Source organism: Rhipicephalus microplus, chromosome 10, assembly GCF_043290135.1.
Source record: "Rhipicephalus microplus isolate Deutch F79 chromosome 10, USDA_Rmic, whole genome shotgun sequence".
Lineage (NCBI taxonomy): Eukaryota > Metazoa > Arthropoda > Arachnida > Ixodida > Ixodidae > Rhipicephalus > Rhipicephalus microplus.
Window position 1 is genome coordinate 90,676,932 of NC_134709.1, and position 27,489 is coordinate 90,704,420.

The 27,489-nt window shown below is 41.5% G+C and overlaps 1 protein-coding gene across 1 annotated transcript in view; it reads right to left on the bottom strand.

The window, feature by feature from the left end:
- LOC119181162 (multiple PDZ domain protein) overlaps positions 1 to 27,489 on the bottom strand; it is a 354,670-nt gene that overhangs the window by 25,502 nt on the left and 301,679 nt on the right. The window contains exons 25-31 of the mRNA XM_037432350.2: positions 24,341 to 24,546; positions 22,991 to 23,085; positions 22,396 to 22,465; positions 20,604 to 20,660; positions 17,924 to 18,097; positions 12,988 to 13,132; positions 3,403 to 3,677 (exon numbers count right to left, since the gene is read on the bottom strand). Of these exons, the coding sequence (XP_037288247.2) occupies positions 3,403 to 3,677; positions 12,988 to 13,132; positions 17,924 to 18,097; positions 20,604 to 20,660; positions 22,396 to 22,465; positions 22,991 to 23,085; positions 24,341 to 24,546 (1,022 nt within the window). The remainder of the gene's footprint in view (positions 1 to 3,402; positions 3,678 to 12,987; positions 13,133 to 17,923; positions 18,098 to 20,603; positions 20,661 to 22,395; positions 22,466 to 22,990; positions 23,086 to 24,340; positions 24,547 to 27,489) is intronic.

Sequence of the window (27,489 nt, forward strand, 5' to 3'; positions counted from 1 at the left end):
TTGCAAAAGGGTTGGTTGCGTTTTCTATGCACTTTCTCACGCTTCATAGTCGTGGAGCTGCATTATGTGCAGGATTTAGAACCACACCAAGATCTACACAAAAACGGCATTAGTGCACAATTTCTCGCGGACACAGAATCACACAACAGCGACATTGTCGCAGGGTGTAGAACTACAGAAAGATCTACACAAAAACGATAGAGGTGCGTTTAAAAAAAAAGTTGTGTTAATCTGCAGCCTAGGGCAATGAAGTTTTTGCTATATATATAGGCTTTTATGCAGATTTTAAATATGAAATTAATTTTAGGGTAAGTTGCACAGTTTTAGTTTCATGCCATGACAATGTATAACGTATAGTTGCTTTTCGACAAACTTTTCATGCCACCAAACATTTATGGTTCTCAGTCATTATTGACTCATATTTCTCTACAGTAGCTGTAAAATGCAAATAACTATCAAAAAAGTGCGTATAAAACACTTTATAGGACCAGAAAAGTTGTAATGTGAAAATGCTTAAAATCCTCAGCCTATACAGATTGTTCACTTTGGGTTTGCGATAATTATACAGTGATATAAAGTTTCAAAGGAAATACTTGCACTTTTCCCATATTAAGGAAAAAAAAAATTGGCAGATCCCAGGTACAGTGAGAATCAATGATATGTGAAGCACGAATGAGAAAGGTTGATACCGTATACACGCATGTAAGGGCCGCACCTGTGTAAAGGCTGCATCCTGTTTTTAAGAAGCACATATTAAAAAAAAAGTTGCGTGTAAGGGCCGCATCCGCACTTTCCTTGATCCATACGTATTCAAAATGTGCATGCGTGTGTGAGCTACTAGGCGTTATCAGTAGATGGCTTTAGAGAACGCAATTATCATCATTAACATATAGTACGTCATTAGAATAACTTGTTGGTTTTCTTAATGCTAATATGTTCATGAAGTTGGCTAAAATTTTAAGTTTTTTCTGTAATGTTCATACACCCGCCAACTAAAGGTTAAAGCGGGATTTTATCTTTAAATTCTGACACTTCTATACAAACGCGCTATCTATATCGGCATTAGCATCACCAACTTTGGTATTTGTGCGTTGTTCGGTTATTGTGCTGTTCAGCCTGCCATATGCTCGAGTTTTGCGCACCGTTGAACGACTCTAGGACTCTAGCTAGTTTTGGCACGATGGGCAAGTAGTTGAATAGCTATACAGCTGGCTATAAGTTGAAGGTGATCGAGTTTGCTCTCGAGCACGGGAAACGGGCCGCCGGCAGAAAATTCGACGTTGGTGCACTCAGAAGAAAGCCTTGCAGAACACCAACATCAAAAAGTGCGCTTTCCGAGGAAAACAGTGCAAGTATCCTGATTTGGAAGAGGAGTTGCTCCGCTATGTGACTGAGGTGCGGAACGATGGTTTTGCGCTCACTACGGACATGCTGCGCATGAAGGCACTAGCCTTGGCACGTGCGAGAAATATACCGGCCGGGGATTTCAAGGCTAGTGCTGGCTGGGTGCGAAGGTTTCTGAAAAGGAAGGGACTCTCCTTTCGGCGAAGGACCACGCTGTGCCAACGGGTGCCAGAAGACTATACCAACAAGGTGCTTAGTTTTCACATGCATGTCATCGGCCTGCGCCATCAGCACAATTATCTGTTGTCACAAATAGCGAACGCTGATCAAACTCCTGTGTGGTTTGACTCTCCCGAGAACTACACAGTCGAAGTAAAAGGCAAGAAGAGTGTCGACGTGCGGACCACCTGCGCTGAGTGCCAACACTGCACTGTGATGCTTTGTGAGACTGTGGACGGGCGGAAGCTACCCCCGTACGTTGTTTTGAAAAGGAAAAGAATTCCCAACGAAGTTTTCCCCAAGGGCATCATAGTTAGAGCCCAAGAGAAAGGATGGATGAACGATGATTTGGTGCTTGACTGGGTGAAAAGTGTTCGGCAGAACAGACCGGGAGCTTTGTTGGCCAAACATTCACTTTTAGTGTTGGACAGTTTCCGCGGCCAACTTACCGATAAGGTGAAGGAGCAGTTGCGCCGTGTTGGCACAGACATGGCCGTGATTCCAGGCCGCCTCACAGGAATGTTGCAACCATTGGATGTGAGCGTGAATCGACCGTTCAAAGTTGAATTACGAAGACTTTACACGGAATGGATGGCAACCGGCAACCATGAGCAGACGCCGACCGGACGGCTGAAGAGGGCATCAATTGCTACTGTTCTCGGTTGGGTATTGTCGGCATGGAGCTCGGTGTGGACGGACATTGTGTCCCGAAGTTTTAAGGTCACTGGGATATCCAACAGCCTGGATGGCACCGAAGATGACTGTTTGTGGAATGATGGTGCTCCGCAAAGCACCATCTCGGACTCCGAGTTAGAGGACTTGTCAAGTGACAACGATCAAGTGAACACGCGGCATACTGCAATAAATGCTCTTCGTTCGCTAACTGGTACGTTGTTTTTAATTCACCAAAAACAAAAGCTTCGTGTATGGGCTGCACCCTGAAAATTGGCCCTCATTTCCTGAAAAAAAAGTGCAGCCTTTACACGCCTTTCTATGGTATGTCACTTTAAAATCAGCCCAACGTGACAAGGTGTAGGTAAATGATGCCATACATGACTTCTGTGTCATAATTATCATGTTTGGATGTGTCGTTTACCTTCATCATCTATTCACGTCACGTGATATCAAATTAGTATATGTGGAGCTAGTGAAACGACCGCGAGCACGCTATGAGCGTGGTATGTTGTCATGTGCTTACACGACACGCGTGTCAGGATTATCATGTTTGCACCAGTCATATACTTTTGTCATTCATCGACCTCATGTAACACCAAAATCAGCATATGTGGAGCTTAGCAAAATGGCCACGAGCGCATCATGAAAAACATGATTTCCTATCTCAAGAGGTTGCAGAAATGGATCTTGAGAAAAACGCATTTTAAAGGTACTGTAAGTGAAAGCTTATCTATGCAGAAAAATATATGTTCTTAAGATAATTTTTTTCATCATGAGAGCTTGGCAATCATGGTTTATTTGAGCATGCAGCTTTAGTGAACTCCTCATGTGAAAAAATCCTCATGTGAACGTCTCATGTTAGTAGCAGGTTACAATTTCCAGGGGACTATAGACAATGAACACTTTTTAGTTTTTCAGTAGCCACCATGTGCTCTTTAAAAGCGATCTTAACTAACTTCGAGTTTAACTGCAATCTTCATTTTTTTTGTTATAAATGTAGAGAAACTATACTTGTCAAAGCAAATAAAAATAAAAATGCGTAACTTTGGAAAAAAAAGTTGTTTTTCTACTTGAATTTTTCCTTAATCACACTATTAGCACTTCTTTTTTTATCCTTTTCGGAAATAGTGGCCAGCCAAGCTGGAGATCGGGAAAGCTCCTCACCAGAGGTGTGTCTGAACCACCGACAATGCTGAGGCCCAGACCCAGTTTCTCCTTGGTGATTTCAATGGCCGTTGCGCGGCCCGGCCGGATGATGTCCGATGCCGGCGAGGTGGTGCCGCTGTCTGGCCTTTGGCTCGTCTGGTCTGGCGTGTGTTCGGCCAGAGTTTCCGGCCGCATAGGGGACAGCAGGGGCGATGGCAGGCGGCCGTCGGGAGACGACGGGGATGGCCGGCATTTCGACGAACAGTGCGATAGTGCCAGGGAACCCACCGTGCCTGGTGCCACGGCATAAAGATTTAGCAAAGGTGCGGGAAGCACAAAAACAAGAGTGACATAATAACCCTGAAAATGTCATCTTATATCATAACATCAACATGTCTCTGAGATAAGCACACATAAGCATTGGTGCAGGGTTCGTTTTTGTATTGTTTCACTTTAGATGAGCAAAGCATTTAAAGAATGGCTGACCAGCTTTATAAAGTGCAGCAAGATAGAGAAAAGGCTGTATAAAAGAAAAACTTCTTGTCTATCCATTTTCAACGGCTAAAAAAAATCTATGCAGCTTTCCAAGAAATAAAAGCTTCTTGAAGAGTCAATGAAAAATTCGTCCCGGTCTGCTCAAAGTACTACCGCAGCAAACTAAAAATGAGATATTTTTAATTTCTCTGAAAACTGCCCATCATTGGTGGAATACCGGGGGGGGGGGGGGGGAATATATGCTAGCAGCTGGGATAACAGTGTGAAGGTTAACCAGACAGACACAAAGATGTTTTAAGTGAATGTATTTTACTTTGCTGCTGGCACAATAGAAAAAAACTTTTTTCAGCAAGAAAACTCCAAAAAACGTAAAGCATTTTGTGATGGTTGCATGAAGCCCCAAAAGATGTTACCATATGTGTCAGGTAACCCATGATTATAGTAATGCCATTGCCTACACCATAACCTTGAACATATCCAAGCTTTACATAGTGTGAGTAGCACATATGCTAGCTTCTAAGACGTCGAAATGCATGTGGCACCACGCGTCGCCGTAAAGAAGTCAAAGTCTCTCTTTTTAAGCTAACTAAACACTGAGCAGATGCATAACTATTATGTATTACAGTACTGTATATTATAGTTAACTGCAAGCCTATCAGTTCCAGAACTGTATCACATATTATACCAGACATTACGCTCCGATAAGTTACCAGTAGTTGATCATTGTTTTTGCAGATATTTTTTGCCCTTCAGACACTATAGCAAAGATGAACATAAAAGAGATGAAAGAAAAAGGTGAACCTGTTGGGTTAGTGTGTTCGTGGAGTCAGTGGGACAGATATTTAAAGGTCAGTTGACATCATTGGCTGATGTCATTACGAAACAGGTGCAGCGTTCTAGCTATGACTTTGAGAAAATAACGCTAAGCAAAGCTTTGTATAAACAGTATGAATTATTATATAGCTAAAATTTCCTTAAATATTCTGTTGAGCTACATTTGTGTGCAAACAACTAAATTTCTGTGCAGTCACCAACACGTAAACAGCAACCTGTCTCCAGTGTTATGGTGAAACATATAGTGGTTCTATACAATATGACATTTGATATTCATGACACTGAGATCAAGCATGCTGCACACATTTGGGTGCTTGCCGGATGAGTTGCTTGCATATCACAATCATCGTCCCGATTAGTCACAGTTCATCTTGGCAGTTTGCTTGGGAACGAATAATTTAATGTGCGGCTGGGGAAGCAATGCCTAATTACTGAGTATACGCATGGTTGGTACGTTGTCATTGCAACCTGTATAGAATCCCACATGCTACAATTATTTCAACAGAAGACCTGGGACATGGACTTAAATGAATAGAAAGATGAAATCTTTTTTAGTAACATGATGTTCATCCCTCAAAATAAAGTCGTATTCAACACATAAAATGTGCTCAATTCAATTGCTTCGTACTTCTTTAGTCTGGAGGAAGTGAGTGTATGTACAAATCTGTGACACTTGCTAAGTTCCTTAAACAAAATCAGTTCGGCCCAGGGTTTATAGGCATTTTTTTATGTTACAACTTATTTGTGCTTACGTCTCTCTTTTTTTTTTTTTACTTTTTTATCTTTCCACCTTCTTTTCCACTATGTTTCCCCCTCTGAAAAGAACAGGCAGGAATTGTCAGGCTCTTCCCTCCCTATTTCCTCTGTGTATTTGTGTTTTCTGTGTCTCCAAATCAAATAATAAACATTAATAATCCCAGTAGCACTAATTTTTGGTTTAGCATTGTTGCAAATGTAGCCTGGACGTTCCAAATATTGCCCCAATGTTACGAAAACAAAACGAACTTGATTGGGTCAATGCTGTCTCAACATGAAAACATTAGGATATCAGAAAATAGCAGTACAGATCTCAGAACATATTCTAGTTAACAATATGTGAAAACATTGTCGACATTAAAGGGGTACTCACACAAAAGTTGCCTGCTGAGGTAGCCTGCAGGTCAATTCTCGTAAACATGCATATATCAGCCACCCAATCTCAACAGTAAATGCAGCTTGGAAAGTAAGTTATAAACAAAGCGAATACAGCTTTGAAAGTAAGTTATATGAATTTTGGAGTTTGTGCACCCGGTCAAGTGCTATACACCATACCTTGCGACACTGACATCATAGAAAGTGACTTGAAGGTGACCCTAAACTTTCGTGACATGGTCACTATGGCCGAGCTCTAAACTGGCCCTGCTAAATGGTGACCTCATGGTCACCACTGCGTGTTTGCATCAGCAGGCTACTACTCGTCAGCTGCTTGCAAGCCCGTGCCTAAGGTAAACGTGTGGAATAATCAAGAAAGTCATTGCCACCAGATGACAATGATGAGGATGACGGCCATGACATTGCGCAGCATGCGCCTCATGCGAAAGAACACGAGCGGACGATGCAGGCAGCACTGCAGCACTGAAATGAGTCACAGTTCTGCAAGCCATTTCCCGTGCTAGAGGGCGTTAGCTGCACATGTTTGTCGTTCTTAGAGCTTTCCAAGACTAATACCAAGACTGGTCAGTAATAAACAGACTAATAGTTAAGTATACGTCACTCACAGCAGCAAACAATGTACCAGCTTATGACTAATTGGCCTCCAGCAACATATTGCAGCAAAAAATTGCCAGAAAAGAATATATGTACTCTTTAAATGTGAAAAGACTGGGCTTGAGCTGGCCTTGTAATTTATAGTACAGGCAACCAGTAGTCAGTGAAAGTGACGAAAGGCACACCAATAAACGGAAAGCGCAGAAGAGAACAACGAGTTATATGGTTTGAGAAAATTAAGAACATTGTAGGTGTAAAATGGAATAAGATTGTGCAGACCTTGATAGACAAAAGATCGTTGAGGCAAGCCTTCATCTTGCAATGGCCACAAAACGGGCTGTTGCTGATGATGATGGCAATGAGCAGCTGTCACGGCATTTGCTTTCTATAATTTTTATGGAGTAATAGTTGAAGGGTGGGTCAACTACTAAGTCACCATGGTAGAGGTGATAGGTCCAGCACCTCTATCACACTGGTGCAGTAGTCGACACGCCCCTTAATACGACCTTAAGACGTGGTCGACCGATTCCACTCCAGGAACACATCGATCTCAAGATGAATCCCGATGTGCGATGAGAATGATAAACCTTGTGCCATCATAACGATCACATGCCGCTGATAAACAGATGCATACAAAAATGTCCACAATATCCATTCTGCAACACTTCATTGTCTCTAAATGTGTTGGCATACTTCAGCTCAGTTGAGATCATCTGAACTGATGAAATTTTCTTTACTTTAATCTTCAAATGTTAGATCTATGGCACCTACAGACGACAATCTACTTTATCTTTATCAGTTAGAAGCTATGTAGCAGCCAGTAGATGCCTTGAAAATCCATAACGTCGCAGTGTTTGGTGCAAAATTTCAGAAGGGTGTCTCCGCCCTCATTTTTTTTTCGTGTGTTTTCTTGCTTACCAATCGTCGTCTCGCAGTGAAAATGGTGTTTTTAGGATTGTGAAAGTGTACTTTACTAATACGTGAAAAATCGTGTGGATTTTTAGTGTCTCTGCAAGGAGGAAAAGCAGAGGTGAGAGCGAGGGTAGCATAAAATTGTTCATAGCTGTCTTTACAAAATGTGCATTGCTTAATTTAAGGTGGGAATGATTCGATGATGCTAGAGCCTAAAGGTTGAACAAAATTGCAGAGACTGTTGCAGGGCCCTTTAGCAATAACAAGTGAAGACTGTTTAAGTATTGAAAGTGATTAACAACATGGTTTTGGAAAACCCTGCAGGGCAATAAAATGGAAAGCAGCACAAAAAATAAAACAAAGCCCGTAAATCATGAAGCAAGTTTTGTGTAACTGGACACTCTGCGATGACGCAATAAACACTTACACTGGCCGTAGACGGTACTTACAAGGAAGGTATCCGAGGGGCATCGAGCGGGTAAAGTAGATGGCATGCGGCGGCAAGCCAGAGCCAAAGCATGCACGGCAGGTAATGAGATGAAGTGGGGGCATTCAAGAAGCACAGGCCCGCCCCACGCATGCAGGCACGCATGGTTTTTATTTCCCAGCCACCATCGATCGCAGCCGCAGAGGTGGAGGTGACAGATGTGGCAGGTAGAGGGCAGCACGGGACGGGGAAAGTGAGAGAGAGAGAAAGAGAGAAAAGGCGCCAGCGTGCGCCCGGGCAAGAAACAGTGTGTTGCTTCGCAAAAGCCCCAGCCCCTCTTTTATCCTTCTTACCCCTGAAAAAATGTCTGAAATCTCTCAATGCACCTAATAAAGGCAGACTGCAATGTACTAGATACTGGTCCCATACAAAAAACCTCGTTTTAGACAGATGTGGGAAAACCTCTGTGCAAAGTAATGAGCAGAAGCATCACAAAAAGTTCACAAAGGCTCTCACCCTCCCACTTCTCATTGGTAAAAAATGCAAGCATTGCCAAGAGGTACTTCAGCCCACATTTAATGCCAGTTTCATTACAGAGATTCAATAAATGCAGGCACAACTTCAAAAAGCTCAACAAATGCAGTAGACTGTGTTTCAGTGAATACTGATGAGTAAGATTTTGTAGACAGCAACCTTGTTAAACTTACAGAATAATCCTCGTGTGGTAATACCAAAGCATAGCAAGCTGCCTTTCTTGTTAAAAAAAAAGTTTTAAAAACTGCAGTTCAGAGTTGCATTAAAATGATTCACAAGTGATGTCTAGCGACAAGCAAGTTGTTGGTTGGATACCTGCACATTACTCATATGTGCCCTTTGTAAAGGCAATTAAGTCTGGTATTTCTGCTTATTTGTGAAATTTTCGGCATGAAGTTGGATTGTACAGTCACGGAACAAAAATGAATTTCACCAGCCGTCTCAACGAAGTGAGGTGCAATGACAAATGTTTACATATTTGTGCAGCGCATTCATAAAACCCATTTAATTATCTAACTATGTAGATAACATGCCATGTATTAGTACGCGTGACACATCACAATGTGTCAATCATATGCATAAACATGTATGTGTGTTATGTGTGCATGCCTCAAACAGGGACAGACTCGTGTTCATAGCAGTACTCGTGAAACCCACATAGTAGGAATGCTTTCCCACACTGAAGAAGGCATACACGAAATCGGTGCACTAGCAGCGTTACGTTGAGAAACAACTCCACACAACATAAGGGCATCAGTGATGGTGAACAGTGTGCAATTTGGAAGGCAATGAACAAACTGGAAATTGAACACGTGCATTTGAAATTCTGAATGAACCTCCCAAAGCTGTAGATAAATAAGCATTCAGCACCTTTATGCTGAATTCCTTCGTAGACACAAAGATTTCATTGAAGTAAATGCAACAGCTGTTAGCACTGCACCAGGGTCCATATTTTGTCTTATTTAATGTGCAGTTTGTCAGTTTTGCTCTTCATAACAACTATTCTTGATCTAGCTCACTCTTGTAGATCATATTCATTCTTGAAGGAATGGCAGACTGGCAGAAAAAGTCTTTAACATCTTCGATCTCCAAAGCTTGGCATCTGCCAGATGTGTCATGCTTATGTGCACACCATGACCCACACATTTTGAAACTTTCAAGGTGCAGGCACATACAAGTATCTAGGTGTCAATTTATCTTCCAATGTAACATGGTCTCTTCACGTAACCCACATTACTAACGAAGCAAACTCTGCTCTTGGCTGTCTATGTCAAAACCTCCATCTAACTCCTACCCTCATCAAACTACTCGCTCATAAGACACTAATCAGACCAAAACTTGAATGCACATGTGCCGTTTGAGACCCTCATCAGAGTAACGACAGTTAAACACTGGAAACTGTGCAAAACCAGGCCGCAAGATTTGTCTTTTCAGATTACTTATATCAGTCAAGTATAACCGAACTTAAATCTCATGCTAACCTCACTACCCTTTCGTCCCACTACTGTATAGCTAGTATGTGTCTGTTTTTCAAGCTCTACCATGCATCACCTCATACTTCCGCCATTAAGCCAGCCCATCGTCATTCAAACTGCATCAACCATGCGAAAGCTGTGTACCACTAACTGCTCACACCACTGCGCACATTTCGACCTTTTTGTCAAGACAGCACAAGATTGGAATGGCTTTCCTTCTGATGTTGTGCACCACTCCAGTATCATCAATTTCAAAGCAGTGATTGAGCATATAACTTTTTAACACATTGTAATAGCCCATCTCTCATTTAAAACCCATTCATTGGGGCAATTGAGGTATTGTAAATAATAATAAGTAATAAACTTGATACGCTTGGTCCTCTTATGCTGACTAAATCTGGATGCCTTTTTGAAGGATGTGACTGCCAGCCAAAACATGTCACGAGATGTTGGTTAACGTAAAAAGACCAGAAGTTATGACGACAGACTGACCGTGCTGTTCACAATTTAGGCAGAAATTATCAACCTAAATTGCCACAAAAGAGCTCGATGGATGCTACACATCTTCGCCTTCACGATAGAATGTGATAGCATAATCCGACCACTTATACATCGCCATTTCAATTGCTAGATTAGCTTCAGTTCTCGGCTGATACCTCACTCTGCTGCAAGGAAACGAACATCTGTGTGCATATCGTTGGCTGTCTCAAACTACCTAAAATGCCTACAGTAAGTACAGTTGCAAGGCGACCACTATGTCCTAATTCATCCTTTTGTGAACCGCCCAATTGAAAAAAGAAAAAAAAAAGTTAATGAAAACTCGAAAAGATAACCTGCCACTCGTGGCAAGTTATCTTTTCATCCCCATTTTGTGTGTCTTCACAATACATTACAATTACTTATAACATCCCCTATACTTTCCTTGGCATCACAGTCTGTTAGTTTGGTCTTCTTCTGCTTAACCTCCCTGTCTTTCCTCAATGTATCTCTCTCTCTTTGCCTGTTAGTTATTGTTAATATTGTCCCTTTTAGCATAGTTGTTAACCAGGATGAAATGCACCAAATGTTGCCTGTGTTGTGAGTATATTTGTCCCACAAGTTCTCCAGTTTCATTCAACTGAACTTCTTGAGAGGCTCATTCAGAACTACAGTGCACCGTGAACAGTTTGGAGACCACACCTCAGGCAATGTGCCGCAAAATGCAGTCACTCCCAGACAGGTGTGTGTGCTTTAAAGATAACTCTGTGCGTCATCGGTTGACTTGCGTCGAAGTAAGTCATGAAGCCAGCGTATTGTCCCCAGTCCTAGAGAGGATGACAGCAGCGAGCAAGAAATGTCGATTTTCACTGGGCGTCACAGGTCCTCTGCTCCCATTGCCTGATCCCCCTGTCAAATTTCAGCATATGATAGCCCCGAATTTTTATGAAGCTGACACGTGTATTGTTGATAATTAATGATTACCATCCTCATTCGTTGCTAATATGGCAGCGGTCGTTGCTGCTTGCAAGCATATCAGTTTCTGTTCAGACTGAAGTACCTGTCCGGGTTAAGGGTTGAAATGACCAAAGTCTTGGAAGGTGACAGATTTCACTCGCCACTCTGTGATCAGGCCAAAGCAAAATGTTCTTTCCTGTAGTTCCTCCAATCAGCAATGTATTGTCACTTGTGCAAGTAAAATGTTTTAGTAATTAAGTCCCTTAGTTTATCATTTATTTGCTTATCGAATGACTTTGGCTTTCCAATCGCTCAACACAATGTTCAACCCTTTCTGTTTCATTGGTAAGTGATGTGACCATTAGAAAACCTGAATATTGAAAACTAGCTCGCATTTAGAGTAGTATCATGTAACATAGTCTTGACACTGCAGTTCTCACATGTGCCCTCTAGTATATGCTAAAAAACGCCTCTCTTTTTTCATGGCTTCCATGTTTTTCAGTGCCCATAATAAGAACACTGTTCAATGAGAACTCATGTGCATTTTCCTTTCCCGCTTCCCAGAGTAGTGTTGGCTCTCTTTGCTTTAACAACCCTTTAAGCCATGCTCAAAAAGCAGATGTATGGTACTGTGATGCAGACACAATCGATTTAATGTGCTCCAGTTTTACACTTCATCCAAGACCAACCAAAACATTCCAAAGAAAATGGAGACTAAAAAATTTTTCAGACCAATAAGCAAAACACCATTTTCCTTTGGGTATGATTGGTAAATCTTGTCAACAGCAGAATTTCGAATATCGTAAAGGCAGGATGAAGAATGCAGAACCAAAGGTTTTCTTGCAGTTGTTCTCTTGGCCAAGTGTCGATGCTGTGCAATGTTTTGCTACGCCATTGTTTGGCAAAGAATTAAGTTCAATGCTAAAACAAACGGTCAGTATCTCACGTAACCAGCGGCGAGTGTCGATTCCCATTTGAATTTGGTCTGTAAAGACTGACTCATACAGCCAGAAGTGCAATGCTCATTTGATGCATTGCGTCACATGGACACATGCCAATGTTCACACTTCTGCAGGTTCAGGTGCTTGAGTGTGCTAAAGGAATGACCACAGTCAGGAGAATGATCATCGCTTTCCTTTGGCTACAACAGTGCATCATTGTTGTGAGAGAAAGGAAAAAGTGGGTGGGCGGTGGGTGTAAGAAAAAAAAGAATAAGCGGCTAGGTCCGCGATTACGGGCAACTCAAAACCACAAAAAAAAGGACAAAATTTAAATAGTATGAACGCTAAACTTTATCTGAATTTCAAAAGTCGAAGGTGTATTATTTTCGCATACACAGACCATAATGAGAAATGAACAGAAAATTACCTGGAGCAATGAAAACATGAATTACAGAAAAGTGGTTTACAGTGTTTTGTTCATTGTACATAAACAATTTGTTTTTGTAAATAAAATTTGGTTGAATTTCAGCATTCACTGCATTTACATTCGACCGAGTACTAATATTTCGTTTGTGTGGTTTTGCGATTCCCATATTCCCACAAAGGCTTGGGCCGTGCTGCCTCTTCCACAACACATTTTCATGCATGAACATCCGGAGCACCCCCGCAGCCTTAATTACAACTGCATTATGTCGATGCAATGATACATGCGCATCAACGTGCAAACACGAGCACGCAAAGAGCAAGCCATGCGAGTGGCATTCAATGTGACGATGCGAGATGGCAGGTGTCGTGGCGCACTCACTTTTGCGGTTGGACGGGACCGTCCGCGAGGGCTCCTGGCTTTCTATGGAGGCTGCCTTCTTCTTGAGCAGGGGAACCACATTACCCATGGGCCTCGCCACAATTAGCGTCAGCACTCCTTCGGCCTGCTTCAAGAGCTGCGCTACCTGTATGCGAAAACAAGTGAATATGTGAACAACCTCTTAGCTACCCACACTCACGTTTGTGGACACGACTTCTTAAAGAGCCTCTAAACCAACTCCGATAATTTTTACCGTTTCAAGTAAATGTGAGCGTCAAGTTCGGTGTGCTGTCCTGACGAATATTCAGTCAAACTCGGCAGTTCTATGTGCCACGAGCATACCCCAAATTTCAAGAAACCACCCCCTGCTCCTGTATGGAGATTTTGGTAATCCCCAGTGTTAAGTTTGACATGAATGTTCTCGTCTGGACATGTGATGCACAAAAATAGTCTGTTTGCTCCTCCTCGATGCACGAGTACATGAGCACCGAGGAGGAGCAAACAGGCACTGTGCGGAGAAAGAGCAAACAGTGCCACTATTACTGCACTGTTTCGAAAAATTCTCAAGCTTACGTGTTTGTTGTAGACTCGTACACAACTGCAACACCACTACTAAATTTCGACCTGAAGGTTAATTAGGGGTCCCTTAAGCAAAGTAGACAGCAGCAAACTGCTGACTGTCATTAAAAATGCGCCCCTCTGTTGCCCAAAGTGTGCGTTACCTAAATTCCAAGTGTGAGTGGCAGAAGTCAACTTTATAGCAGCTGGGGTGCATAGAAAAGGAAACGATGGCGAACAGCTCGCCCAGTGCGATGCTGTTCAGGTCTAACTACATAAAGTTATGGCATTATTATTTTTCGTGCACAGAAGATAGTGAAAACAAAAATTATGCCACTGGTTTTTAGGAGTCTTATAAGAAATTAAAGCATTGACTATCAGAATGCGCACTCATCAGGGGCATTTTTACAATTTTCACAACCAATGTCACCATCTAAGACTTCAACCTTTGAAAATGAAAAAAAAAAAAAAAACTTTCGTTACAATGTATTTTTTTTGAACTTGTGAAACCATTCAAAACAAAATTTTGCAAACTACATCTTTTTTTTTCTTGCTTATAATAAGTATTCTCCCTAATGAAGAGGTTCAATGGAACCTGATTGTCTGTTCACTAATGTCTGCCCCAGGTGAGAATAGTGGAATATTTGCAAAACTATATATAATAAACATCATAACGTTTGCATTGTTGTTGTAGTACGATTGAACACAATCCGCACACAAGTGTTTAAGTATACAACTATTTCCTTATTAACATTCTACACGTCAATTTCTTTATCTTTCCTTCTTACGTGACCTTGTCTAGGCTGTTTCCTCAGGCGGGAATTAGGTCCACGATAGATTCAAAGATGGATCCAACACACGTACCTTCAAATTTACATGTACTGGCTCATAAACATTCTTTCCTTCAAATTTCTTATCTTTTTCCACTTATGTGACCCAGTGCTTGTCTTACAAGGGTTTTTTCGAGGGAAGTGTTGAGTCCAAACGAGTTTTCTGGCGTCGCACACGAATTTTCGAACCTACTCAAGATGTGCCCTTGGATACAAAAGCATGCGAGATAGTATTAGCAACAGACCCACACACTCATGTGCGTGTTCGGATAACATCTCTGCTATAGACAAAGGGTAGTTGTAGAGATACAAGATGATTACAGAAGCTAACAAACACGGTATCTCTGTCAGTTTCTGTCATTGTGTGTACAGAAGGATACTTTAGCTTGGAAGAACGAAAGTCAACCAACAAGCATTGAAGGCGCACATGCACCCATGTATGCACAGAACACAGAAGATTCCTTAAAAGACAAGCTCTGCAGCTGGAGGTGCAGTACTAGAACTACACATAAGGTGCAATGTGACCACAAAACACCTGAAGAGATCACATGAAGAACATGAAATCTATGAAAAATAACAAGGTTCAAGGAAACAAGGTAAGCCCTACACTTTTCAAGTATTTTGGTCATATTGTGGCGCATTTCTTTCAGCAACCAATAGAGATAGAAGCCAGACGTTTGCAACATTTCGTTCAGTGCTTTGTGTTCTATGAACGGAACTACAATAGTCATATTATGCCAGAAAAGAAGTATTATTAATAATGTTTTCTTAGTTCAGGACAAAAAAATTTTAGACGATTTTTGCATACCTTCTTACCATAAAATAAAAACGTTTCCTTCCACGTGCTCAATTTCAGTTCAGTACTGTATATTGATACATAAACACTGAGGTAGTGCACAAAAAAATCAGTGCACTATCTTTTATCGTTTTGAAGACAAATGCAGTGCCATGATAAAAAATCAAGTTTTCGGAAAACACAGCTCAGGGTGAATATCATGATCTTATGGCTTTCCCTCTGTCAAGATTTTCTGACCTGACCTGTACCATATTTACTCGATTCTACCGCCCCCTCGATTGTAACGTGCAACCAGTTTCCGAGACGGAAAAAAAAAAAAAAGGGTAGACATCGATTGCAACGCGCACCCATTTTTCTCGTTGGCCCGCACGATCACACCACTCGGAAAAACGACTCCTTTCGGGAGCGTCTTCCGTTTAAATATGAGGTACGGGGAAAGCTTGTGCTTACCAGACGTGCAACGGAGCATTGCCGTCACTCTAGTTTTACCGTGAACCGATGTCAGCACGCGATTTTGCTTTGCCCCCTTCTTCTCGACGGCTGTGGTGCCAGGCATGTCGAAGTAAAGAGGCGTCTGATCGGCATTCCCGATTTGCCCAAGCAGGTAGCCGTTGTTGTGCCGCAAGTTTAGGACCAAGCTCTGAAAACTGTGAAGCTTTTCTTCGTACTCCTACGGCAACTTTTGGCATATGCCCGTTCGCCTTCGGAGGGAAAAGCCTTTCCATTCATAAAGTTAGTTAGCCAGCACCTACTCGCTTTAAACTGGCTCTGCATTAGCCCTTATTCTAAGGCTAACTGCATAGCCTGCACTTGGAGCAGTTCTGTCGTCACGGGCCGCTGTGCCGCTCACTGCTCGATCACATACTCGCCGAGCGGCTCTTTAGTTTGCGGAAACCGACCCTGCTGTGGTCCACTGAAGCCTTCGCGAAATGTTTGCTGTCGACAATGTTCTGCTTTTGTTTCTGCCAGTTTCGCACGCACGTTTCAGCACATGCGATGACTTTTCTTTTAAAAGCGGCATCGTGGTGCACTCGTTGAGTTTTTGGAGTCAGCCCTTCCATGCTGTCGATGCTAATGCACTACAAAATGACGAACTCCTCAGCACACGTACGAAGTGCCGCACATGTGAAACACATAGGCAGAAATGGCCGACGCGCCATGCCGACGCACGTAGGGGGCGGCCATTTTGGAAATGCCGATGGCAATAGAATGACCGTATTCATTTTTTTTTTTCGTACTCAATTCTAACGCGCATGCGATTTATGAACTCGCTTAACCGGAAAAAAGGTGTGCGTTAGATTCGAGTAATTACGGTATATTCGGTCTTGGCTAACAATCTGAACAACGTTGTGAGACGATTTTAATTTCACCGGAAAAAAGAGACAGACTTCCATGATTTTTGTTGATTCACAATGAAAGAAAGCTACGAAAACAGCGCTCCTAAAAAAGAACATGTTCATGGTCACTTTGCTTTTAAATTAAGCTTTTAGGTTCATAAAAGTTCTGAAGTATGAAACGTGGTAGATCAAAAAATAAAAAAATAAAAATAAAAATAGATTCCCCCACCCTACCTTTGCTCCTCACAGCCCCTTAAGGCAAAGTATCACAATAAATGAAGTACACTTCTTACCATTTCATGAAGCATCCATGGATATATCCATCACTACAAGATGTGAGATCAGATATATTTTTAGGTTCAAACGAAAAGCTATTTGCTTGCTGAAATTAATCAGTTTCTTCGTAGCCTCAAACAGTTTCCCTTTTTGAAATTACAAACTGCTTTGGCTGAAAACGTCCGTCACAACTGATCCACACTGCGTTGCTTGATGTGCTCGCTTATCTCAGTGGCGCTGACGTCAGCCCTTATCTTTTTCTTTGTTTTGAAACTTAAGTCCTCGTCCTGACGGCACACATGAAAGCACTTATCAGGTCCTCAGACAAGTGCTGTTATCACCCCTTATCCGTCACATCTTCAATGTGATGCTTTCGGTTCTTTTGTGAATGGTAACTCTGCTATATCAATTATTACAAATAGCAAGTATCAAGCAGCCTTAATGTTTTTTTGCCAATGCTTCAGGTAGTTGAAAGATGACAACCCACCATGCTTAATTTTTTTTTTCACACCATTTCAACTCACCCAAACCTACACTGATATTTTCTTCGCATTCTCACACATAAATTTGTGGACAGAAACCTTACAGTTCTTTTACTCCCCACAAAAATTTACACAGCTATCAATGTCTTGCTTTACAAATTTGAATAACTTCCTCTAACCTAAACAGAGAGAGCCAATTAAGAAAGTCTACTGTGAACTTTGCATGGTATCACTTTTAAACTCATTCCCTAAAGACATGAAGAAAGAAATTCTTTGACATAAAACCAACACACCAAGCTTTCCATCCTAATGCCGATATAAAGAGATTCTTCAAAATTTTTAAAAGCATACTGCGTTCATGGTGGCTACACTTTCAACTATTTAATATTATTCGTGATAACTGCTCATCAATATTTGTGCTATGTATGTATGTTTTATTTCCATTTTACTTCAAAATTTTGTTTAACTTATTTTTCTGTGTTTATTACAGTTCACGTAGTTCTTATTTTGTGGTGTATGACTGGAAAAGAGGTCGTATCACAAGTCTCTCAGCTATTACCCTAACTTCAGCTTCTATGTATTATTTATGAAATGTATTACAAGAATTCTGATGATAAATCTCAAAATGCCGAGAACCTCCACCAATACCGAACGTACCGTGTCATAATCGGCACCAGTGACGTCAGTGCCATTGACATCGAGGATCATGTCGCCCACTCCGAGGCCAGCCTGGTGGGCGGGGCTGCCTTCCTGAATGTCCGAAACGAAGATGCCCTGGCCGGCTTCCGCATGGCGACCCTCCAGGATCATGATGCCGAGGCCGTGCGTCCCCTGGACATTAATACAAACGAAAACCAGAACATGAATCAGTGTTAGTGTAAAGAAATATTGATGAACTATGAACTCATTTAACTGAGGGCCCAGATGAAAAACTAACTTCAATTTAAAAGTATTTGCAGCTGGAGAATCGCCGGTTCAATAATCAAGCTGGAAAGACCTGATAATTCATCATCATCATCATCATCATCAGCCTGACTACGTCCACTGCAGGACAAAGGCCTCTCCCATGTTCCGCCAGTTAACCCGGTCCTGTGCTTGCTGCTGCCAATTTATACCCGCAAACTTCTTAATCTCATCTGCCCACCTTACCTTCTGTCTCCCCCTAACTCGCTTGCCTCCTCTGGGAATCCAGTTAGTTACCCTTAATGACCAGTAGTTATCCTGGTAATTAAGGGTAACCAGGATAACTGCTGGTCATTAAGGGTAACCTGATAATTAGCTTAAAGTAGATGAGTTTCCAAAGAACTTTGTCGGTCTAAGGATGAAATTTTGCCATATTTCAGCGAAAGATTCATCCAGTTCAAGATGAGTTAATTAGAGCATTATAGCTGGATTATCAAACCGGAAGTTTTTTCAGCTGGAAAAATTTCCGGTTCAATAATCCAGCTGGAAGTGAAACTCCTTTTATCTGGGACTGAATGAAGACAATGTTGCTGCTGTAACAGTGTATAGCCAAAAGACAGTCTTAGAATAGGGTTCAGAGGGTTACCATTCATTGGATGTGGTACGTTAAGCAGGATGGAATACTGAGCGAGTTGGCGCAGGTTCATCGAGGCTAACAGCGCAACTAACAGCGAGACTAAAATGGACAGAGAATGAGATGCATGGCACAAAGCTGACTTTTAGCTTAAGTTTTAGCCAATAATAACACAAAAATGTTGTCTTTGTGTACGTGTTGGGGCGGTTTTAAATCCTGCACTTAATACACATTACCTGTGGAAGTACTATCAGCATCAAATGAAACCCGAACAAATGCAAGCGTTCGCAATGATATAGTGTGTGCCGTCCAGTTATCACCATTGACAGGCCCATGCATCCTTTTCGGCATCTCTGCGCATAAGTGTTTGCCTGTCCATGGTGGTAAAAGGACGGCACGCACTATACCGTCACGAAGGATTGCCGCTGTTCGGGTTTCATTTGATGTCGATAGTACATAGCACATAGAAACCTAAGAAAGTACATGGCATGGGCAACCCTGAGATTCTTTTAGTTTTTGCTGCCACCTCGGCCATCGCACTCTTGGCGAGACAATTATGCTCTTTGTTGCACAGCACGGGTATCAACGAGATGCTTCAGAAAGATTTTTTGTGATTGTAGGTAAATTATTGCGATTGATAGTTGGTTATTTCCATAGCTTACGTAACTTTAGATGTCAGTTTATTTTACGCTGCGGTTGAGCATTGTAAGCGTTTTTTTAGGCCCGTATTGACCACTGCGTGACCATGCAACATGAGATGATGAGGGACACACCGGGCCCCTGAAGTGCAATTCAAACACGAACTGAGCTCCTCGGAATTATTTTCTGCTTCCAGAAATCCTAACAATTTCAGATGCAGCTTCTTCCCCCGCACGATTGAACATTAAAATTTGTCACTTGCCAAAGTCTGTTTGCTACCCATTTCTGAATTTTTAAACATTACTGATGAACAGTTCCTTTATATGTTCCTACCTCACTTCCACTAGGATGTTCCTATCTCTGCACATTGCATATCTCTGTACATTTACTTACATGTTCAGCAACTCCTACCCCAGCCATAAGCTGCAGTTATATATAGATAAATTAAACAAATAAATAAAAATAATATGCTCATCTTTGCATTGACCACATAAACCATAAGTGAATCTTTCTGAGCTTGCAGGGAAGGTGCTTCAATGACATTAAATCACCCATTAAACAATGACATTCTAGAACAGAAAGTAGAAAATTTTCATCCGCTAGGCTACCAGTGATTGAGCAACTGGTATTATCTACCATAAAGAGCGAGAATTCTAACATATTATTTAAAAATTTTCATTCAGATTACACATGCCCATGTGTAAAGCACATGCTTGAACATATACATTTTGCTACTTGACTTCAAGCTGCACACGCGTGTTAGAAATGAGAAAATTCTTTCTAGCATTTAGTCTTCAAACTATTTCCTCGTAAGTATATGAGTGAGATAATATATATTTCAAAAGCGCTTGTTATGAGAAGATAAACAGCTGCCTGATAAGTAGTTTTAAGATCAGTATCCTGAGAGGAAAAAATGTGCACTTAGATATCTTGAAAATTTTGAATATTCTTTTTATGAGAAACGTTCGAGAGAATAATATTTTAATTTGCCTATACATAAATGTAGTCAATTTTTTTGAAAATAAAGACCTTGGGAAATCTGAAATTTCCTCTTATACGGGTTGCTTCATTCTTTAGGACTGGATAACTGAAAGGTTCAAAGAGTCCGAGCGTTCATCTGCGCAGATAGACTTTAAAGCAGAACTTGTGGGACACACTCACCTTCTTCACAGTTACAGTCCGGACCCCTCGGTAGTTCGCATATTTTATTTCGTGCCCCTGCAAAGAAAATGACGCAAAAAAAACAACAAAAACATTCAATGCGCTTAGTTATAGCACACAGGTTATAGTCCTTTGGTGACGACAGTAGGAGCGAGAAATCAAGCAGTGCTAATACATTTCAAACATGAAAACTTTAGAACAGGGACAATGAAAATGACGATTTCACCGATTTCAATGGATTGATACGTGGAGTTTAACCTCCCAAAGCAACCATGTGATTATGAGAGACGCCGATGTGAAGGGCTCCGGTAATCTCGACCATCTGGGGTTCTTTAACGTGCACCCATATCTGAGCACTGGGCCTACAGCATTTTTTCCTCCACCGAAAATGCAGCCGCTGCAGCCAGGATTCGATCCCTCGACCTGCAGGTCAGCAGCCGAGTACTTTACCACCACAGCAGGGCGAATTCACTGATTTTACCTAGCTACCTGATTGCAGCCACAGAACCGCCCACTTTGCTGTGAAAAGATGCTCGATACGCCAGAAAATGTGCAGAAAAATATTTACATCCAGTACTGCTGCACTGAAGTTACTGGTGTGACTTAAATTTTGATAGCAACTAATAAAATGTACATAATTTTATTACTGGAGAAAATGGGTCATGTTCTGCAACAAGGAAGAAAGAGGAAAAATTGCAAGCCTAATGAAATGCTATCTAGTGACAGTGAGTGAGGCCAAAATAAAAAGATGTAATTTTAGACTTTTAATTTTCTAGTCTAATAACGCATGAAACGAGCAAGAATAGGGCTTTCAGAGAAACAATGATCAGTCTACACTGATTTATCACTTCACTTTAATATGCCCCTAACATTTGTAAACACATATAGTTCAAAGCTATATGTGTAGCGCATGTAAAGTAAAACGTGGACCTGGCATAAAAGTTGGGTTGAAATCTCGGTCAATCATCACTTCCGGCAAATTCTAAAGACTAGTTCACACCGATGACCAGCAACGATCGCTTGATTAAGTTAGTCGCAGATGGCTGCAAAAGGCCAATTTGGTAACAAAGCAATTGCTTTGGCTCAGTTACTTGCCGATATATGTTTAAGCCGTACAACTGCTGTCGCATAGCTCTCAGCTAATCACATGCACATGAACAGGACGTAGGCTTATTTTACAAAGAAATAGCGATATGAGCTATACTATATGAGCGTATGAGAATTCTATGTGGCGACGTACTATATAGGTCCCATGTAAATGTAAACATCAGTCACTTGGAATCGCTTTTTCCCAGCTAGTCACGAACAAACTCGCGACTGGTGCTAGTCACAGGTTGAATGAGCCTTAATACAGCTTCAAAGTGGAAAGTACCAAATTTTGTTAGTTGTTTTTAGTGTAACTGTTCACATTTTGAGATTCTGCACAAAACGAGTGCTATAGAGCTAACTGAAAACGAGGACAAATGTGCTTCGTCAGCACATGTAGTGACAGTTTCTTTCTTTTTTGGCGCCCTAAACCTTTTGCTTAACCTAGCTTTTTTCATTGCTCATAATTTGACACATGTTGTTCTTTGTGATTCTGGCATATATAAACTTTCGTCACTGCTAATAAACTCGGTTGGAAGTTAGGGCCCATTCTTGTTTGTCTCTGTGTCCCATTCCTCAGTTCGATCTATAGCACTCGTCGCGACTTACAAACTAGCCCAAGCCGCTACTCTTCTAAGTTTGCACTAAAGGTTGCATAGCCTATCATGCTATCGCCCCTTATGAAGCCAGGATGCCAATTCCTCACCTGCTCGTCTAGTTGCATCGGATACTGAGTGAGGGGCTTCACGGCCATGTCCTCCACTGCGTCTTCTCTCCTGTTAACAGCATGAGAAAGAAGAAGTGAATGCTACCTGAGGTCCCACAAAGCTTGCACTCATGCTTTCTTTTCTTTTTCATGTTGGAACATAGAAGTGATGCGGAAAGGCAGGCAACATAACCCGTGTTTAAGTGTATACACACAACACTACAGTGAGTCTGCTTTAGTTTTCGATTCAGATAGTCCACACCAACAGCATTCACATAAACTCCGTTTATACAAATGTTTTTGCCCAATACACAAGCCAGAAATACCAAAGATTGCAATGTTATCACTGTGTACGGCACATTTCTTTAATGAAATACATGTTCTGCAGTCAATCAACAAACACTTCTAGTATAATGCAGACAACCTACTGATGCACAGTTATTTCACACTTGTTTGCTTTTGTTTTCCAGTATGTGCATACCACAGTCAGTTTTACATGCGTGAACACCCCCTCCTACTATAGCCACAGCAAACTGCAATATGTATAAATAGGAGCACAAAAAGACTTCATGATGTGCCAAGAGGTATGGCTTACCTGTGGAGGACAAACTTGTACGTGGGACCCGGAAGACTCTTGATGATGGCTGAGGCATTGAGGTGACACCGGCCGTACATTACGACTCCATTCACCTTTGGAAAAGGGCAAAAGACAGATGCAAATCATACAGTGCGAACATCAGACTTTTTAGTTAAGCATTTCAAGGAAAGCAGCGTTACAAACACAACATGTGACATTTGAGACTGGAACAGAAGACATTTCCAGAGCCTAATGTGGGCAGATTGTTTTTTATTGAATGTTTCAGGACCATATCTTTTAATACATATAGCTACATTTCTCCACTCGAAGTTCACATGCAAGTGGAGCTAATTAAAATCGCATTTGACTTCCCAACTCTCTGTGTCCTCAATACGCTAACTCAATATACTAAATTATAGATATGCACTGTTCCTTAAAGCCTGTTTTTCTAATGAAGCCAAATGTACTAGCAACATTCTAAGCATAGGCAATGATCTGATCCCACACTCGTGAAAATGCCCGATACCACATCTAGTGGAAATGCACACAAAAAAGTTTGCCTTCAAAGTGTGCGAGAAGTAAAGGCTTGTTGTACAATATATCTTACAATATTAACAGTAGAAAAGAGAAAAGTTCATGTTGATCATAGAAAAAAAGTGCCTCAAATGGCGCAAAGAAAAAAAGAAAACACTGTAGCGTGAGGTTGAGGCAAAATACAGTAACCAATGGCCAGATAGTTTAGTAAAGTGCTCTGTGCACTATTGGTCGTATGTGATGGTAACTCTTCTTTTTCTTTTACCTTTGCTGCTTTTATTCTGATTCTGATCACCATGTTGATCCAATATTTCAATTAAGGTTGTTAAAAAACAACAGCCAGAAAGAAATATAAGTTTAACAAGCATGGAAGCACATTAGAATGGCCTGTGCCACCAAGCTGTCCCTCAGACTTTCAGAGATTGCACTACGATTGCCGGTAGACGTAGCAAAGGAAGCAAAGGGAAGAGCCGCGCCTTCTGCTCCTCCCTTTATCACGACATGCTTTTGTGCCTCAGGCATGCGTATCTAAGCAAGTGAAGCCCCAACTCGCCTAGAAAGAAGTCATTTTGAATTAATGGCGTGCGCGTGGGATGAAATGATAACATGCATGCGGACTATATTGTAGAAACTTTTGAAAAGTCCATAAACAGGGGTTGTGTCGAAACGTCGACTCGACACAAGTTCTGTTTATAAACTTTTCACCGCAAGCTTCCATCTTCCCCCTTCTATTGTAGCAAGTTAAAACTTAAGTGCCATCATTTATTTTTGTCACTGTCATTTCTCATGCTATGAACTTTATTGAGCCTCAAGCCAAGCTTGAGTGGAATGTACCTCTAGCAGCTCATCGGCTACCCGTATGCGGCCATCGCGGGCAGCCTGGCCGTTTGGGTGGAGGCCGCAGACGAAGACGCTCATGCGGCTGCGGTTCTTGTTGCCGGCTAGCGAGAGGCCGAGGCCATTGGGTCCCTTCTGCAGCTCCACGAGGAGCAGCTCCCCGCCAGCCAGCTTGAGCTCCTGATACTTGCGCTCGATCTTCTCTGCAGGGAGAGAAGGAGAGAGAGAGGTTGAAGAAAGTATTCATCTGTAACTGGGCGCAAAAATAAACAAAAGACCGTCTAGAAACGCCATGAAGAAACGCTCTGTTGAGACTGACGAGCAATCATTTGAGAACTCTACTCTCTTTCAACAGACACTTTATAAGAACAAAAAAAACGAAGGTTACAGCTTCATTACCGAACTTTTTTCCAGAACTTAAGCTCTCGAATTTCACTTGCAGCACTGAGAATTGTAAAAAAAATCTATGTCTTACCCCACTGGTCATTCGCCATAGTTTGCATGCTTTCTTCAAGCAAAAGTCATTCTATCTTCTTAGTCACAATGGTATGAAGCCGGCAGGTTACACTCATACAAAAGCTCCTGTCAGTGAGTGCAGCCACTGCTGCATGCGGCAACTCCCATTGTTTCAGTGATAGATGCTGATAAGAAGTTCGGTAACCACTGACCGGCTATCTGTGATAACGGGATCAGTGATGTGTCCCCTTCCAGCAGAGATGCTAACGGTGCACAGTCAAAAGCCTAGTTGACTCACTTTTGCATAATGAATTTCAGTCATTTGTCATGTGTAGCCTGCGTATGAAGTTGAGGTGCACTGTGGAGTGAATTAAAACTTGCCTCTTAGCTTGATGATGTGCCCACGCGTGTGTTACTTGAATGAAAGTTTGGTTAATGTATTTTAATGTATTTCATTGCGACATTGGCGACCCAACGCAGCGAATTTCCACATGTGGCTATAAAAATGAGTGTCTTCTGTGAACTGTGGGAGTTATAATTTTGTAAAAGATATCAACACAGCTAAGATTCCTTTTCGTAATGGATATCTGTCAGTTTGGAGCTCAAGAGAGATGGAAAAATGCACGAGTCGAAGGCCTCTCATCGCACTCAATTTTTAAAACTGCTACCATGTTAAATATGCGAACAATGATCATGCTTGAAATATCCAGCAATCTCACTAAGATAAACTCCTAACGACATCTTGTTTGTTACCTAATTATGGTCCTCCTGTTCCCCATAATTGATATGCAATCATGTTTGTAAATCAATTATGCAGACTTCTAATGCATGTATAAGAACCAACGCGCCAAGAAGGATTTGTCAACTAGCCAATTATATTGCTCATGTTTTGCAGTAATTTTTACAGAACTGTGAACGCATGTCTGACAAGCAAATCTGGAAAACAACCTGCAACAATAAATTACTACACTGTCTCGAGGACCAGCTCACTTTTAAACATGCCATCATACTTTCACAATATTAAAGGGGCACTACAGAGAAAAATGTTTTGTCGCGCATTCAGTAGTAAAGTACAGTTTAACAGTCTTAAAGGTACCACTCTTACCGTGTGATGACGCTTGGTAAACAAGAAAAGATCCGAAAAAAAAAAAAAATGTGTGTCGAGATGCCACTTCAAGATTTCAACACCAAATGCATGACATCGTAGATTTTGACAGCGTTTATTGAGTCCTGCTTAGTAAGTACATTGTGATCTGCGAGTGCCGTAGACGTAGCATACCAAGTTGAAGAAAGCTTCCTAGAGCCCATGTCACGAAAATGCGAAAAATACATTTTGAAAGTACTGAATCTATGCACGAACGTTTTAGCATGAGAACTAAAAATGAAACTTCTTGCTCGATTTTCTTCACTAATAAGAAACTTGTAATTGCAAAACTTGTGATGCTAGGGTTCTCAGAGCACAGTTCATCATTCTAAACCAAGTAATTGCTTAATTTTAGTGTCCCTCCAAGGAATGACCCAGAAATTAGCCAATGAGGTAACAAAGCATATGTGCCATACAACAGGACAGACATGAATTAATGACACCAACAGATAATGAAGCTAAGGAAGGTATAAGAGGACATTATTTATAAGTTTTAGCAGTAATGTAGTGATTATGACACAAATGATAAGACATTAAAGAGGACAAAATGTCAAATTGCTGCCGGTAGTTCGCGTGTGTTATCCGAAAGTTGCAGGTTCAATCCCTTTACTCTGAATGACTCAATTTCGACTCATTATTTCTGTGAGTGAGCAAGGTATTCATTGAATTCTACTACGTTAATGACACTTTATTTTGATATAGAAGGCTTAGATTACTTTGCGTGCAAGCTTTCTCTTGAAGCGATGACACCACGTAGCCCTCAAAGAGAGACGAAATGCTGTATCCTCAACGATTCCTTTGATAACTTCCATATATATTTCTACCTGTAGAAATACACACACTAAACACGCGCATGTTTTTAGTCCTGTACTTTTCTTCCTTGGTATCTGTTCCTGTGGGCATTGCATGATGAGCAAGACGAACAAATGTGCAACTTTCCAACGACAGCTGGACCCCACAACAGAAGTGAGAGGACGTGCAGGTGTGCGCCCTGCGTTGTCGAGGTCTGACTACACCTTATATCTAGCGGGCAGCCTTGACGCCCGAGCCCGACACGTGCAATATACCTGTTGTTGAGACAGCTGCAGTTGGCTAACGGGCAACAGATGACTTTAGAGTTTGAGGCACCTGCACTGCAATCGCAACAACACCAACGGCACAGCTGGCAAGACAACCAAATGAACACTTCCGACTAGCACGACGGAATGGGTGACGGCACTAAGTTGGCCTAACTGTGCAACATGCATTTTGCATTTTGGCTGGATTTGCATTTTGGAAATACGAATTAAAAAATTAACAGAACATCATAATATTGAAAAGAGCTACAACCAATTTGAGCCCGAGAGTCACTGACAATTTCGCTAAGCAAGATTGGTACACACAAAATTAAAGGTAAGTATGACAGAAAAACATTCATTTGCCATGTTTGCCTGAAAATATTTGGTAACGAGAACACTATAAAGTTGTGCTGCAGTAAATCGAGTCATGACAGGTACAGTAAAAAAAAAAAATCAGCCATGAGCACTTACAGAAACCACATGTGTCT